The sequence below is a fragment of the Acanthisitta chloris genome, unplaced genomic scaffold (genome assembly GCF_000695815.1).
Source record: "Acanthisitta chloris isolate BGI_N310 unplaced genomic scaffold, ASM69581v1 scaffold25465, whole genome shotgun sequence".
NCBI classification, from domain to species: domain Eukaryota; kingdom Metazoa; phylum Chordata; class Aves; order Passeriformes; family Acanthisittidae; genus Acanthisitta; species Acanthisitta chloris.
In genome coordinates, this window is record NW_008674728.1 from 25,657 (window position 1) to 42,789 (window position 17,133).

General features: G+C 38.3%; 1 protein-coding gene across 3 annotated transcripts in view; it reads left to right on the forward strand.

Moving 5' to 3' along the window:
* Window positions 1–17,133, forward strand: part of SPECC1L (sperm antigen with calponin homology and coiled-coil domains 1-like) — a 45,685-nt gene that overhangs the window by 11,533 nt on the left and 17,019 nt on the right. For all 3 annotated transcript variants that reach the window (XM_009075465.1, XM_009075463.1, XM_009075464.1), the window contains exons 5-11: window positions 3,251–3,324; window positions 3,804–3,979; window positions 5,735–5,898; window positions 7,519–7,610; window positions 12,444–12,534; window positions 14,417–14,500; window positions 16,182–16,338. In XM_009075465.1, coding sequence (XP_009073713.1) covers window positions 3,251–3,324; window positions 3,804–3,979; window positions 5,735–5,898; window positions 7,519–7,610; window positions 12,444–12,534; window positions 14,417–14,500; window positions 16,182–16,338 — 838 coding nt within the window. The remainder of the gene's footprint in view (window positions 1–3,250; window positions 3,325–3,803; window positions 3,980–5,734; window positions 5,899–7,518; window positions 7,611–12,443; window positions 12,535–14,416; window positions 14,501–16,181; window positions 16,339–17,133) is intronic.

A 17,133-nucleotide genomic window follows, 5' to 3' on the forward strand; every position in this document is an offset into this window, starting at 1 on the left:
CTTAGGCTGATCAGATTTTTGGCCAGTTCTGGTATTCTGTCAGCCAAATGCCTTTGCTTTTAAATGTGGAGAATTGAGTGTAGGTTTAGGCACTAGTTAGAAGAACAGTGGGTTTTCAGCCTAAATAATCAAGTGTAATAAAACCCCCATAGAAGTTACCTTTAGTGACCTTTTATTTTAGATTTTAAAATATGAAGAATTATAACCCACCCTTCAAGGAAGGAATTTGCCTAATGACAAAGTTAGTAAGTGAATGAAAGTCATGGCAAGACAACTGATAAATGCCCAGTGGTAATTGATGGGAAATTATCACTTAAAGCAGTCACCAAAGACAGACTTTACACTTAGGAGAAAGATGCTTCATAGATGAGGTGGTGAGTGTTCATTCAATCTAATGGTTAATCAACACAAATTGTAATGTAGGAATGGGAAGTGCTCCAACCCTGGTACTTAGGGCATGCTTCCTTGTGGGCTTTTAAAACACCAAAAAGAGGCACAATGAACCTAAAATGAAACATTTGGCACAGTAATCTGGATAGTGAACTGTCACATATTAGCTGTCAATGTGTTTGCCTGCAGAAACTGGAATCTCTTTGATTGGGACAGTAGAATGCAAATTGCATTGATCAAAAACATACTGTGTGTTCCTCATGTCCTTCCTGACACAGTGGGAACTGCAGTGAGTGGCAGCTGAACTTGTTACTGGTGGGACTTTCAAGCATAGTGCTTCTGTAAGGTATAAAAAGGCTAAACAAATATTAGAATAATTTGTATGTTTTATATCCTCAGCACTGCACTGGGCTGAAACAACCTGTAGTGGGATGAGTGTGTGGAGGTGTGGGAGTGGAAGGGCCTGGGCAGCTGGTGGGGAGGGAAGGCAGGCAGAGAGAGGGAGGCAGGAGCTGCACTAGATGGCGTGTTGCCTCTGAGTTTCACTTCTGACTTCCCCAAAACTTTCAGCCCTCAGGTAGCCCAGCTGTCACGTTAGTCATTCCTGGTGACTAAAGGGGGAAGAGAAAGCTGTTATTCTCCCAAACAGTTCATAAGTGTTTGTGGGGAAACTTGTTTGGAAAACTTTGTCTCCTGATGTGCAGAAAATGGTTATTTGTAGGTTAGCTTCCCAGCTGTCAGATGCAGCTTCTGATGCCTGGAAATAATGTGTACAAGGTACATGTGCTAAGCATAGAGGTTCTCCTCATCTGTGACTGCTTACGTCAGTCAACTTTTAGCACAAGGGTAGGTGAGGAAGAAGGTTGATATATCTAATGTTCAGTGAATAAATAGTTCTTTTATGGAGCTGACAGTGTCACTTTTTAACTCTGATATATCTCATTTGGAAAGGATCTTGACAGCAGTTATGAAATGAAATGTTTACGTAACCATATTTAGACCTTTCCTAACATAGTGTTGGAAAAGTGAATTGGATGTTCATTTTTTAATTGTTAGTATTCTTTTTTTGGCTAATGCAAAGAATGGAGTTCAGGCTGCAAGAGGTGAAATCATTTATATGAGTCTTAAATTCTCACTGCATTGCAGATTCAGTTGCAAGTTGGTGGGTTTGGATTATTTTCTTTTTTTTTTTTCTTCTAAATCTCTTTAGTTGACTGGGGCAGAAGACTGTTCCCAACAACTGCTGTGAAGTGCTCTGTATTGTTTATGGTACCTGCAGAATATTCAGACCATTGTGTTTTACTTCAAAGCATAAATACACTAAAACTTAATGGTGCGTTTCATATCTCACAAAAGCTCAAGACAATGGCACTCTGGGTGCATTTATAGCTGCTGATTTGTGGTTATTTTTAGATGAATTGTAGCTTGCTTTTAGTAGTACAACAAATTTTATTTTAAAGAATATATTTTCTTTGAAAGAGAAAATTATTATCGACTTAATTTTGTTTCCAGATACGTTTAAAGGAAAAAGGGTGGGGAAGGAGGAGCACCTTTTATAACTTTGACCTAAAGCTGCCCTCCCAGTTCTGATTTCACCTCAAACAAGTTGTGTGTACAGAGGCAAGCTAAAAACTGAAGAGCTTTGCTTAAATATCATGGTAGCTTGAGATTTGTGTGACCCACCCTGCTAGGTTTATCTTTGATTAGCTGGATGCATCTTAAAATGTGCAGGAGATAAATACAGAAATATCTGCCTAATTTTAGTGTTTCAACTTTTCCAAGCCTTTTTTAGGCCAAATGAGGTTTATATCATTCTTGTAAAGAAATTAACTGTGTTATGAAAAGTCCCTGTACTTGAGGCTGTTGAGGAAGGTTTTGGATAGCCTAAATGTATTAGGTACTTTCAATCATGTTGTGGAAAGAACATTGCTAAAATATAGGAAAAATACTTATTTTCAGCATGTCTTGGAATATTGAACCTGGACAAAACCAATGCATTTAGTCAGTTGCTCCATCATTTTTACCGTTTGGAAACAGCTACGTGATGCTATAGAAATAAACCATCCTTGAATCCAAGGATCAGAGAAGTGACACACTAATTAGAAATTTATGCTGTGTTCTTCTTCGTTAGCTGCTTAGTTGTAAGAATGGAGGAATCAGTCACATTGTGTATTGACTAAAGTAACTGCTGAACAATAATTGCAGCAGCCAGTCTGTCAGACGCCGTGAGGAGCTGGTGCTGGTCGGGCTGTGCACCCTTTGGTGGAGCTGCTGACAGATTTAGGGGACATCTCTTTGATAACACGAGCTCATGCACTGTTTGGCCTTTTGCTGCAAATATAGCTTGCTTTGACCTCAAGTAGGAGCTTGATAGACAGGAATGTCAGATTCTTTGGGGTCAGGAGTAGAATTGTCTCCCTGTGGAAGGCTGTGGGGGTTATGTCAGCTGCTTTGTGGCAGGGAGTAACCTGTGAATCAAAAGGTTTTGTGTAGCTGCAGTTTACATTTGAGGAGGGAAACCCACTAGACATCCACATTTTTAGGATCCTTTCATGTTAAATCACCTACCTTGTTTATTTGCTCATTGTTATTGCTTTGTCATTTTCATGTTGTGAATGGGGATTTTGTATAAGAATTGAGTTTGCTTATGCTGTTCCTCTCACCAGTCACAGAGAAGCTTGTACCTGTTAACACACTGTCAAATTATTTCTTCTCATACTGTGTTTCTCCAGGTGGCTTTGGTTAGAAAAATGTATTCTCCGAGTAAGTTTTCAAAAGCATTTGCAGGTTTTTTCAGTTACTGTTTTTCAAGTAAATAGATCTGACTAAAGTCTTACAGAGAATTTGACTTTCTTTCCAGATACAGTTAAAAAACTTCAGGACCAAAAGCATGACATGGAGAGAGAGATAAAGAATCTTCACAGGAGACTCCGGGTAGGTTAAAACCTAAAAACTCAAAAAATTGTAAACTTAGAATGTCATAAGATGTGCACGTGAAATTGTGAAAAGATAATATGATTAGATTCAATACCATTAAAATGATTATTTCTGGGAGACAGAAATCATGGGAATATATTTCCTAACCTACAGCCAACAAACAATAACTTCTGAAAAATTCTCAGTCGCAAAGACACAGGAGAAAAATGTTCCTGTGTCTTCTGATGCATAGCTTAATATTACATTTTTTCCTCCTCCACTTTGAACATTTTATTTGTTTCTGGAAAAGGAATTCATGATGTTGGTCATCTAGTTACTTCCAGCACAACATGTTCAATTTGCATTGTCAGTTAGGTTGTGCCTGATGCCATATGAGTGCCTTTGTCCTTCCTGTAAATTGTTTCCTTTTGCAGCATAGGAAAACTATGAAGAATAAGGATAACGTTTATTTTTAACTTCCAAACTCTTGCTTGTAGGAGGAGTCAGCAGAATGGCGTCAGTTCCAGGCAGATCTGCAGACTGCAGTGGTTATAGCAAACGATATCAAGTCTGAGGCCCAGGAGGAGATAGGGGACCTGAAGCGCAGGTTACACGAAGCTCAGGAGAAAAATGAGAAGCTCACTAAGGAGCTGGAGGAAATAAAGTCACGCAAGTATGTGAATGACAACAGGGCTGTGGTCTCCTTTGTCTGGGAGGCACAGTTTTGGAAATGCAGTATCTTCACTGTTATTGAGACTCTAGAAGTTCATAGATCCTCTGGCTGTGAGGATCTGTATTTCAGCAAGCTGCTTTATGCAGCCTTTCAGCAGTCAAAGTAGGTACACTTAGAACAGTATTTGTTTCTTTATACTCCGTTTAATCCATCCATGGATATTCAGTTTGGTGCTTTTACAAAACCAAGTTGAAGTGGAGGATTTTTCCAGTTTAACAGCTAGACATGATTTCACTTCCCTCGGTGTGAAAACCCAACAGCGTTGGCTTTTCTGTCCCATCATTAATGTTTCTCATTAGCAGCTAAGGCTTTTGGTATGGTTAAAAACGTAGCTGCATTTTTACCTGAGAAGAAGCCTTCACCTCATTCTGCATGTATCTTGTTCTCTTTTCTTTCCACTGATAATTAGAGATGCTTTGTGTATAGAAAACATTTAAAATGAATATAATTCCAGCCATGATGTGGTTATGTATTAGGTGCTCCAGTTAGTTAGAAACTGAGTTATATATCTTTCAGAATATTAAAGTCCTCAAGTAGGAACATCTTGGACAGCACCATTTGAATCCTAACTACATTGTTTCCAGGGATCAAATACATTTGTAGCTGAAAATTACAGTAATGATGTTCGTGATGTGTATATAATAAATTTTTTTCCATGTCAACAAGAATTTTATAGGATACATTACATTTAACCCAGTCTGCAGTAGGATAGGAGATAACACAGGCTGTGGAATTGGGGAAAAGCTGAAGGTAGGAAGAGCAGACTGATTACACTGAAAGTGAAAAATTATCTGGCTGGATGAGTGGTGGGTGTAAGGCATCTTATGTGAAGATCACCAAACTAAGTAATGTGAACAATTCTTACCACAGATACATTTCAGCCAGAATTATAATTGTTCAGTTACTACTTGCAAGTGAACCTTTGAGGTTCCAGTTGCACTTATGGACTGGCTTGCTGGTTCCAGTCAGTATAATAATTTTTACCTGTATACAAGCATCTTTTGACATTTGATTTACTGCAGACAACTGAATCAGCTTCCTTGGAAGTGATACAGGTACTGCATTGGAGGGAAGGTGTTAGGAAAATCTATTACAGTGTCTGAAGCAAATATAAGTCAATATATAATTATTTCAGAGTGGATAAATTAGGTTGCTTCAAACAGTTCTTGCCTTATGAGTGACACTGAATACAATAGCCATAAATATTCTGTACTAAAAATCAAATTTTTTTACGAAATGGATTCATGTGCTGCCTAGAGATGTAAGCCAGAAATATTCCTACCTCCTGAGTATTGACTAAAATTGTTTTCCTTTTATGCAGGGGAAAAAAAAAAGCTTCTCCCCTCTGAGATGATTGTTTTCATGTGAAGTAGTGGAGTCCTTAAGGCTAAATTTTTTCCATCCATGTCTGTGTGAGAGAGTTAGGAGCAGGAATTAAGCCTTAAATCGAGCATTGGTTTGATAGACTTTTCACCAGATGCTAAGCTCTGATGGTGACAAATAGTAAGAACTTAGTGCTAGTTTAGGTTGACAATCTATTTCTGAATTACAGTGGAAAGAATACTAGGTTAATGTAATGGTCGATTTGGCCCATTGACTTTAATTCAGCATCAAATTTGTGTTGATTTTTAAAAAAAACCTTTGCATGTTAAAATGTTTTTTAAATACCTTAAATGAGCTGTATATTGATTTCAGGCAGGAAGAAGAACGTGGTCGAGTGTACAATTACATGAATGCTGTAGAGAGAGATTTGGCAGCTCTGAGACAAGGAATGGGCCTGAGTCGCAGATCATCCACCTCCTCAGAGCCAACTCCTACTGTAAAAACACTCATCAAGTCGTTTGACAGTGCCTCCCAAGGTGAGCTAAACAACCTGTGTGGCAGCTGTACCGAGTTACCTTTTTGCATATGATGACATGGTCAGTTCTGAGGGTTCAGCTAGCTCAAAGCTAGGTTATTTGATAGCCATGCCCTATAAGTGATGGTTGAAACAAACCACCCCAAACTGCATTGCAGAACAGATGGTTCCCTGCAGTTCAGTGCAAGCATCCTTTTTTGCCTTTATTTTTTCTTTACTGTCGCATTGCCAGTGACTCATATGCTAGATGCTTTGATTCAGTGCTCCTGTATATTAGGAATACATAAACACATATGACACACATAATTATAGCTGTAAGCACAGCTGATTTCAGCCTGATTATTAAAATGTGAACTTAATGTACCAAATTAAGCATTCTAAAAGGCATGTAATAGCTGCAGCTGAGTTTATTTCTTTTAATAACATATTCTTATACTCAGAGCACTGATGAAAGTTAAAAGTAAGATCCAGCCAGTACCACTATTCAAATATATAGGGAATATTTTCTAAAATGAAAGAGGTCCCACTGTCAAGACAATGGACTCTACTATGATTCTTATTGTGGAAACAAGTGCTCTTGTTCTTCAGAGGAGCAAAATGAAGAATCCAAGTAATTAGCCTGAAATGAGAAATACTTTGGTTTTAGCTTTGACTACATATGAGACCCATATGGATTAAAGTATTTCCCTTGCCAGGTCTTTGGGTTTTGAATTTCATGTGCAATTATGTCACTGTATATCTCTGATGTAAGAAGGCTTGGTCTCAAATAGACTAAGTGACCAGAGAGACTTACACTACTGTCCTGGGCACAGCAAATCTACTTTTAATTGCCTATAACCTGAAGGTTAAAGATACAGAAGCATCTCTGTGTTATTTGGTGATTCTATAAATGGTTCTATTTACATACTTGTTCTCTTTGTTTATAGGTATTTACAGTTTTTTACTTTGAGTGTTAATTTAGAATGTTTTTTTAATCTGCTGTTGGAGAAAGGTGCTTTCTTGCCACAGTCTCTCCCTTCTTTTGAATCTTTTATCTCAAGCTGATATCTGCCTTCTTCCTCAGCATGCATGTCTAATCATGCTGTTAAATAATCAGATGACTGAGTCACCAATTTAGAATTTGTCTGTTTTCATACATTTCTAAGCATGTTACTTGTTTAATCCCAAAATGTAAGACATAATAATACCTAGCACTTGTGGACTTTGATTACAAACTAGAAAGGAGAAGCAGGTATTATAGGTTATCTTTCCTGTCTTACTGGCAGAGCCAGGAGCCTGCTGCTGTCTCTGTAATTACCTGGAGATCAGAGAACTAGTAATGCCACCATTTACATCTGCCAAGGTAATAGTATCCTGCACCTTAGCCTTGTCCACCCCCAGTAAACTTAGGCTTTTACTGTGGATGATAGAAAGACAGAAAATGAGTGTAATTGCAGAGGAGTAAACGTGTAGGCATACTTTCAAATGACTTTTCAGTCAGTTACTAATTGAAATTCTGAAAGATGTGATCTGGCAAAACTAGAAATGTAAAGTACAAGGTGAGAGTTGGCTATAACAGTCTCCTGTTCCTCTGCAAAACAGTGTCATGCTCACTATGGCTTCCTTTCTGTGTTTCTGCTAGTTCCAAGCCCTGCTGCTGCCACAATTCCTCGCACCCCCCTGAGCCCAAGTCCCATGAAAACTCCCCCAGCTGCTGCTGTATCCCCTATGCAGGTAGGTGTTTTCTGACTGCACTTTATCCTTCTTTGTGAAGGTACAGGTGGTAATATCAAATATTGGCTGACTCTGTGGGGAAATAGTGTTAAAATGTTGCGTTAAGTAAGTAATTACTTAAATGCTCAGTCTAACAAAAGAATCTCTCACTGGGATCCACGTTGTGAATACAAGATTTGGTATAATTTGGAAGTTCTTGTTAAATACTCCCAACCACTGCTATTCCTGTGCTACTGAAAAGCATCAGAGGAAAACTTTATCTGCATTCCTTAGTTTTAGAGTTGCTGTTTGTCAGTCTTAGCCCTGTGCCTGGCACGGAAACAGCAATAATCCCCTTTGGGCAGTGCTCTGGGGTCTGTGCAGGACCTGTCAGCAATCATCAGTGTAAGTGTCTCCCATGGTGCATCAGCTTTCAATATAGGTCTGACCAGAGAGAAATCAAATAATTGTGAAGTTATCATCATTGTTCATTTTGTACTGAGTTAGAGTTTGGCCAGTGGGTGATTATGCTGTGCCTTTTGTCCTGTCCCCTCTAAAGCTTTGTCCCTTTGCTCAGCTGCTGCCTGAGTGCACTGAGATGGCATCATCAGGACTCTAATGCTCAGCTTTGTAGATCATCACTGGTTTTGTTATCTCACTTCCTGTGTGATGTGCGATTTTAGCAAAAGCCAACAAGTTCAAGGACAAAAGCAGATGGGACCAGATTCATAAAGAAAAACCAAAGACTGTACCATGTGTTTTACTCCTTCAATATTAGTAATTCTCCTGTTGCCTTCAGGATATTGCTAACTAGAGGTTCCAAAAGTTGATTTTTACTGTAGGTCAGCATAATGCTTTGGTAATAAATTCTCTCTGCGTGAACTGAGGACTCTATATCCATATTAGCTTTTAGTCCTGAGGGAACAATACCTGGAACAGACTGACTGTTCTGTGCTCACACTAGTGCAGCTTTTATTCATTTAAGACTGAATTTCATGAAACAAATAGATAGCCTCAAAGCAAAGAGAAAGAAGTAAATGTTTTTCTGGGAGAGCTTCTGCTACTTCTTGTGGTTCAGTCACTCTTGACAGCACTTTTCTAAATTAGTTAAATGTGACAAGTTCTCTGACAGATGCTTTGTTCCTATTGATCTGTCTTTATATTTCTGTTTATTTCTGTGCTCTCGTAGGAGGAGGCAGACTCAAGCTCATCTTCTGTAGGGCTAAACCAGAGAGAGCTTTGGCAGACAGAAGACTTTCTGATGAAGCCTAAGGCTTATTTCACTTTATTTACCTGTAAATTAACCATGAACCAAAGTAATCTCTTAGAATACTGCAGACCTGCTCAGGTTTACAGCTCTTGCTTGATGATCTCGATCTGCCAGAAGTACTTGAATTTTGAATTCCACTTCTGATATGGGACTAAGTCATTAACAGCTGGATACTCATTAGTGGGAAGCATTGCCTGGAAAACAAAGGGGAGGGCCTGTAAATGAAAACAGCTTCTCTTGTCTTTTTGAAGATAGGTGGTTTTCTTGAAAGTGCTTGTAATTACTAAGAATGCAACTGGGTTTTGTGACCTCAATTATGTAAATTGCATTTCAAGCCTATTTACTGCTTGAGAGAGAAGGGGTTTGGGTTCAAAGCAATTTTCATGATCCCTTCCTTTTTTGTTTTCATATTACTACCTTGTTTTATACTGTTGAGTTCTATGCAATTTTAAAAACACTTTTTGTCTGTGTTTCTGCTCTCTTGCAATAGAACAGCAAGATTTTTAGAAGCAATCACTATGTGAGTTGACCTGTTGTCTCCTACCTTACAGAAGTCTTTGATGGTTTAAGGTTCTGAGAAAAGGTGGAAGGGTTGATCTCCATATGGGTGTTATAGTGCTTATTATCATTAATCTCAGTTGCTTTTAAATGCTATCACAGGGGAAATATTTACATGGGCACCTACTGAGCAACTGGCACAGTGTTGATATTATGATAAGATAGATTGGTTGCAAAAAAGATTCTCCACATACAGATGCATCAACATGTGCTTTGTCTTTGTGTTGGACTGGGTCATGAATTTCCTCAGTCTTGAAGAGTTTTTGTTTGCTTGGTTTGTTTTTCTTTACAGGAGTGTGTGTATGTATAAGGAAATATATTCTTGGATGCATTTTGCAATTGAAAACAAACAAAATCCTTTCTGGCTTCAGGTCCAAGCCTGCAGTGGAACATAGCTGTGTTTTACTGTGGCTCTTAGCAGTACTGCAAAACAATTTAGGAAGAGAGGTATGAAGAGAATGCTCTTGAGAATGTGAAAACAAGCCTGCTGGGTTAGCCCGAAGCTTAGCTGGTCTGGAATGCCACTGGGAGTGACCAAAGCAGATGCCTAGGGAGGAATACTAATGACAAGGGAGTATATCTGCTGCTTTCCCTTAGTACTTTCTTTTTCTGTTTCATAGCTGGAGGACTCTCTAAGCAGATGTGGTTTCAGATTTATTGGTCACGACTGAATGTCCTGTTTTGCTTTGAGCATATAAACTTCCAGGCTTCAAGCAATTTAGTGTCAGAGACTTCCATAGCCTAACTACTTCATAAGTGCAAACCTGCGTTTGCTCTGAAATTGCCATGTATGGGTGTGCTGACATGAATTACATACTGCAGTGCAAAGTGATCAGGAATTGGGTACCTGAATAGTGGATGAAGGCCATTTTTCCTTCCATAGCTGACAGCAGACACAAGGATGAAGTGTCAGATGCAACATATTTGGAGTTTGAGGGATTAGTTCATGCTGCTGTAGTTCTCTCTCAAATTTGAAGTGTCTCCAAAAGGCTTGTGCACTGCTACTAATGCATAGATGATGGTAGGTGGAACTAAATAAACATTAGTTGGTTCATTTCCCTCTAGTTTGCAGTGTGTTAGTCACTATGTTACTTCTGTAAGATCTGTAATAAGGAACTAGCAGCAGTGCAAGTAAGCCCTGTCTGCAGTGTCAGCAGGAGCAAGAAGACAAATAGTTTGCTTTATAACAGAGACAAGAGCAATAGGCAGCAAGTTATCAGTTGAGTAATACAGTCACTTTCTGACAATATCCGTAAAGGATGTTTGTTTTTAAGTGATATCCGGAAGCTGAGAAAGTGATGAAGGTACATGGTTATCCAGCTCTGTACATACTCTGGTTTCCTGGCTGAAGCTCTGTACTCCCCTGTCTTTGTAATGACAGTCTCAAAGCTAACAAGAATGAAATACTTTGCTTTTAACTTCATTGCCTAACAATTCTAACTGTTTCCAGCTATGGGGGACAAAACCAATTTGCTCTGACTTGGAGAGATAGTCCTTGTCCTTGACTTATAAAAACCAAGAATATTTCCTAAGTAGATGACATGAGCTTTAAAGGTAGTGGAAGTGTGAAATAGGGGAAGCTGTTGTAGGCATTTCTGTGCACAGCTCAGCACAGCAGTCACTTTCATCTGCACAGGTAAAGGTATAATCTTTGTAGTATGTATGCAGGATGTGAAGTGATGAAGTTCTTCATGCTATATATTGGCAGTTGTTTTCTTCATTTGATTTCTAGCATAAAAGCACAACTGTAGTTTGACTCTAAATGTTGAGTAAGTAATCCTGCCTGTGCTAAAGGATGCTGCAAAGTATATACTGTAAACTTGTTTTAGTCACAATTTTGGATTTGTCTATATTGCCTGCATAATTTGGCATGAGAAACAACTGACCTTTAGTATTTTATGAAGCTAAGACTCATTTAACCTTCCCATCTAATCTTGGGCCAGATGGAGAGCTGAAAGAGTTTTCAGGATAAACACATTAGTGGATTGATTATGATTAAGTATTGGAATCTAATAGAAAGGGCAGAGTGAATAAAGAATGAACTGTAATTTGCAATAGGCTCTTTGAAATGATTAATTTAAAATAATGGTGGACAATCCTCTGAGTCTTCAGCAACCGAATCTGAGTTTCAGTAACTGTAAGGGTAATTTTTGCATTGTGCAGTTCACTGGTGAGAGATTAAAATGCTTATTTCAGTCTTTTTCAGTGCATGCTGAGTTGTGTGTGTGAGTCCTAGCAGGGCTGTGATCACATACTTGCACCTTAAGGTGCTAGAAGCCAGGCATTGCTAAATATGTCACATGCAGCTTGAAAGGAAATGCTGTGTTCTTAGCTAGTTTAGAGCAGAACAGAAATTGAAGTGATCTGAGAAAGAAAAAAAATATATTTGTGTTTTATTACATACTCGATAAACAAGTAACAAAATATCTCTCTGCAGTTGTTCCCAGAGCATCCATAGGTGGGAATAAATAGGTGGGAACCAAAGCTCTTGACATTCTGAATAAACCCCATTTTTTTTCAGTAGGGTTTCTCTTAGCAAAGAGTACTTTGTGTCACTGTAGCAAATACACCATTATCCCAACTTTCCAGGAAGAGGCACAGAGCTGTAAAGGCTTCTGTTAATAACCCAAATCAAACAGTAAAACCTTGGCTATATATAGAGGGTTGTATAGTTTAAATTGAACACATCAAGTTTAACCAGAACAGGTTTGTTCAAACAAAATACAGATGAAGGTGAAAATCAGTACAAAAACTGCAAGATAATATACAACCTCAGCTTATAACATTGGTCTGAGGAGCAGCCTTCAGTTGAAAGAAGTGAATGTTGCACTATCAAGGCATAGTGTGTGTTTATATTCAGATTGGCAAAAAAGCATTTTAAAAAGCTTTTTAAAAGCTTCTTTTGTTTTTCAGTTCTTTTAAATTAGTGATAATGTCATATCTGAGTTTCTAAAACTGATTCTGCAATACCACATTTGGTTTTTTGCCTTCAGATTATGTTTGACACAAGTGTTTTTCCATTCCAGAGGCATTCCATAAGTGGGCCAATCTCAGCTTCAAAACCCCTGGCCACTCTGACAGACAAACGGCCAAGCTACGCCGAAATCCCTGTGCAAGGTATTGAGTCAAGTTCATTCAAACTTTGGGTTTAGCAATGTTATTAATAATGCTTTTTTAAATCATTCAGTGTCCAAAGCAATATCACGTCATGTACAAAAGTCAAAATATTTTCATAGAATATCTTGTGTTCAAGTTGTTACTACTCATGTCTCACCACACATGGTGGCATAGCCTAAAGATGCTCTTCTTCAGTTTTCAGCAAAACCATGTTGCATGCTGCTAACTTGGCATTATTCTGACAGTTTTGAATGTGTGCATAAACTAAGAGCTCTTGCAAAATGGAGATAAGATAATTTCAGGGACGTGTCTCACAGCTGTCTTCCAGATATTAAAAGTACACACCTCTAGGGTTACGTTATCTATCGCTGTGGGCTCCCCCCCAAAATGAAACAAGGATGATGGTTCACATTGCATTGCATGTGAATAGTAAAATGTAAACTTCTTAAGTATTGAATCATCAAGAGGCAGATGAAAAATTGAATGGAATTGAGTGTTGATTTATCTATTTCCCAATATTTCCCTGTTCTGTGAGCTTTGTTTTGTCTCTCAGAGCACTGTTCACAATGTGCTCTTCCTGTGAGAATGAATGGCTATCATGTGTTGGGTGTAGCTCTCTGATTTATGCCTGCATTAGGGTCTTTTTGTGTGTAGATGTTTCTCAAGATAATCCCCATATGACTCCAGGCGGAATATTTCCTCTCAATTTGGTATTCCTGAGGTCTGATGTTTTCTAAAGGGTTGGGTTTTTTTTATTTTGTAGCACTTCATAATAGTCTGTATGTGCCAGATTTCCTTCTTGCTTTTGTTGAATCCATACTGAGGTTATTTGTACAATGCAGCTGCAGTTTTAATTTTAGAAACTTTGATATTTTTAGGAATATTGAAATGCCTTTCCAAGAAGATAATTCAGGATTCTTTAATTGTTGCAGAGTTCATGGGTAGACATAAGCTTAAACACCAAATGAGTGCTGTGCTTTACATGCTTTTGTGTTCACCTTGGAGCAGGACTGTTCCAGTAGTGAGTGTGCCAGACAGAATTCCTGTTTACAGTCACAAAGATATATTTTTAACACATCTCTGCAGCAATGTATGTTTCTTATGTCATGTTTTCAACTAATAAATGGAGTTTCACTTTGTTTTAATCCTTGTTCTTAAGTTCCATGGGGTTTTACATTCAAATTACTGCCTTGGAAGTGCTTCTACAGAGGAGTATGTAAACCTTTTGTATGCAGTTTAAAGGTTTATATGAAGGAATATTTCTATGAAAAACTATTTTAATAGGGAATCGTTTTTACATGATGCTGCAGAAAATGAATTTTGTTGTAGGTTTTTTTTACTCATTGGCAGTGGGCAGAGCTAATCTTTCTGTACAATATGTAAAGGCACCTTCTAGACTCCCCTGTATGGAGGAGGGAAAGAAAAAATGTGTGGGTTTATGTAATAATAAAGAAATTAATAAAGAAACCCTCCAAAATCCAAAAAATCCAACAAGCCAGAGCAGGGAAAAAGAGATCACCTGAGGGACAAAGCACTCTGCTTTACCAATACACACTGTGAATGGCATATTTCTGGCCACATGCTAAATGGGGTTCATTTCTCAGTCTTTTGGTTTAGCATTTCATTTTTTTATAGACCAGGGCAAGTGGATTAGCAAGAGGCCTTAGGGAAAAAGGATTGAGAAGGTCATGGTGTATTCATAGTGCACTGCATTGTTAATGAGCAATTTTAGGCCTTCTCTTTCATACAGATAAAATCATTAGCTCTCACTAAAACAACCAAACTCAGGCACTGTAGGCAAGATGTGTGAGTCACAGCCAAATGTCTTACACTGGACTGGAATCCTTGGTGGTGATGTTCTCTTGTCTTTTCCTTTGTGCAGAGCATTTGTTGAGAACATCCTCTACCAGCCGCCCGGCATCCTTGCCGAGAGTACCTGCTATGGAAAGTGCCAAATCTATCTCTGGTAACACCATGGTTTTTACATTATTAATGAAATTGGGAACTCTCATTTCAACACTGCACTAATATCTCCTTTGCTTTGTCAAGAGAGAACTTTGGTCTTCAGACCATCAAGCTCTTGTCAAGAAAATTCTTTGGATATTTGGAATAATTTATTTTTCAGTGTTCAAGTTTTCTGTTGAAGTATTTGGGCAAAGAAACTGAAGTCCAGTGGTAAAATAATATTCTATTTTATTACTTCAAGTGGAACTGAGGAGATTTTTTTTCCTAATTGTTTGTCTAGTGTCCTTAGTGTTGCCTATGCTTGCACCAGCATGTCAGATGGATGAGTGTGAACCATGCATGTAACAGTTGATTTCTATGTCATCTTTCCTTGTATTACACATAATTTTGGAATGTAAGAGTTGTGAGGAAAGAAAGTTTCTGACTGTTACTTTTTACTGCTTGGATGTAGGATTGTCTTGTTTTTTTTGAGCGAGGCAGAGAAGCACATTATCCTTTCCTAATTAAGCAACTCCGATTTTGTTTGTGGAAAGCATTGTCAATGGTTTAAACTGGGAGGATTACTCTTTTTAAGTGAGAAATGCACTGGTATCCATTATCTAATGTTTCTAAATGTTTTCATGTATTACCTGGCAATAGCAGAACTTCTACCTGTAGGACAAGAGATGTTTGCAGTGAGTCATTTAAAAATAGTTCGTTCTGTGACTGGCATAACCTACAAATGTTCTGATAGAAAGTGTTGCTGATAGTGGTTGCTGCACATCAGATGTTAACTTTGGATTTTAAAAAAAAAACAGACTTGCTAAATGCAAGTTTATGTAGAGTGTTAATTTACTATCAAGGTGCTATCTCGGAATCAGCAGGGCCTTCTAAAAACAAATCTTTACAAATTATAGCACAAAGAGTGTGATACTGTGAAAATGATACTTTGTATAAACCAGGCAGAGTTAATTTGAGAGAAATATAGTTAAAAAAACCCCACTTATATTTGAGTAAATGGTTACAAGATGTGGTTTTAATTTGTCCTAAAAACAAACCAACCTCTTGTGCCTGGTATTTATAAATCAGTGTATTTGCCCCCAGGTGATTAGAAAAGAAGTCTCTGCTTTATGTGGAGAGTTGCAGCTTTGGTTTGCAAATCTCATACTTTTGATTGGAAACTCTTCCATGTAGAGAACATGTAACCATTCCAAATTTGGTTTTACAGAGTACAATGCTTTGCTTTCCTTTGAAAGGAAAATCATTTCCTTTGATAAAATGAAGCAAGCTCTGTGGAATGTGGCTGAATGGGCTCAGGTCAACGCCTGATATACTTGTTGATGCTGTTTAATTAACGTCCAGAGCATCACATACATGCCAATTCTTCATTAAAATCAAATGGAAATAAACCAGCTGTCATCTCTAAACTGTTCTAGTTCTCTTTTTTTTGTTAACTGCTTGAAGCTTCGCAACATAACTGCATGGACTAGAGAAAAATAAATGTTCGGGTGTTAAAACTCTTTCTCATTGATTAAATCCTTCAAAAGGAAGTAGTGATATTCCAGTATCGAGCAAAATGTGGAAACCTAGAATACTATATAGGATATAAGTTCCTATGCTTGGTTTCTGAGCTAATGCTCATTGCAGCATTTGAAAGTTTTTATGTTTGCAAATGATAAATATGTGGGCATTTCCCCCCTCAGTCTCTCGAAGAAGTAGTGAAGAAATCAAACGGGATATCAGTGCACCTGATGGAGCCTCTCCAGCATCTCTCATGGCAATGGGAACCACCTCACCACAGCTGTCCCTCTCATCTTCTCCTACAGCATCAGTCACCCCTACAACCAGAAGTCGAATAAGGTAAAAACCCTTGATTGGGGTTAATTCCACAGTTCTCTGTCTGCATATGTCTGGTATAGACTATTAGCACTAAGGCTGCAGACCCTACTGCTACCCATACAGTAACATCTTCAATAATCTCTTCAGAGCTTCAGAAAGACTTTTCTGCAGCTCAGTATTTCTTTCAAATGTTAGACTCAAAGTTAGGCTTTTAAGAGCTTATTAGTTAATAGCAAAACTTTATGCTCCATTAAAAAACTAAGCTGGGTTGTATCACTGAATAATAATACCAGTTCAAAATAGCATGAAGCCAAATTCAGCAAGTGAGATTACAGTATGTAGAGCAGGTCAGGCAGAGTGGCTTGGACTCAGGGAGACCACATGATAAACCTTAACTTTTGTAATCCCAGTTGAAGACAAAAAGCAGCATGCCTAGGTCTTAATCCCAGGCACTGGCAAATCTGCTAAACAGCCATGAGTGGATAGGCCTGGATTATTTGTCCCACAGATGGAATCATAGTGCAAGTCTGAGTGACAAATGGCCAGGCAACCTCCTTTGATTTGGAAGACAAAAAGATAAGTCTGAGATAAATTTAAAACTCCTTCTATCTGTTGTGTTATCAGTCAGAGGACTTCAAAGTATTTAATCCTCATGTTATGCGAGTGAATGATGCCCTCAGCTCTGCTTCAGACTGGGAATCTGGCAGGCAAAGGCTAAACTTTCTCAAGACTATTTCTCACAGAGCTTCCTGACAAAGCTTTTGTACAGCAGAAATATGAAACCCTTAATGTTCAGAGACACTTGCAATATGTAAT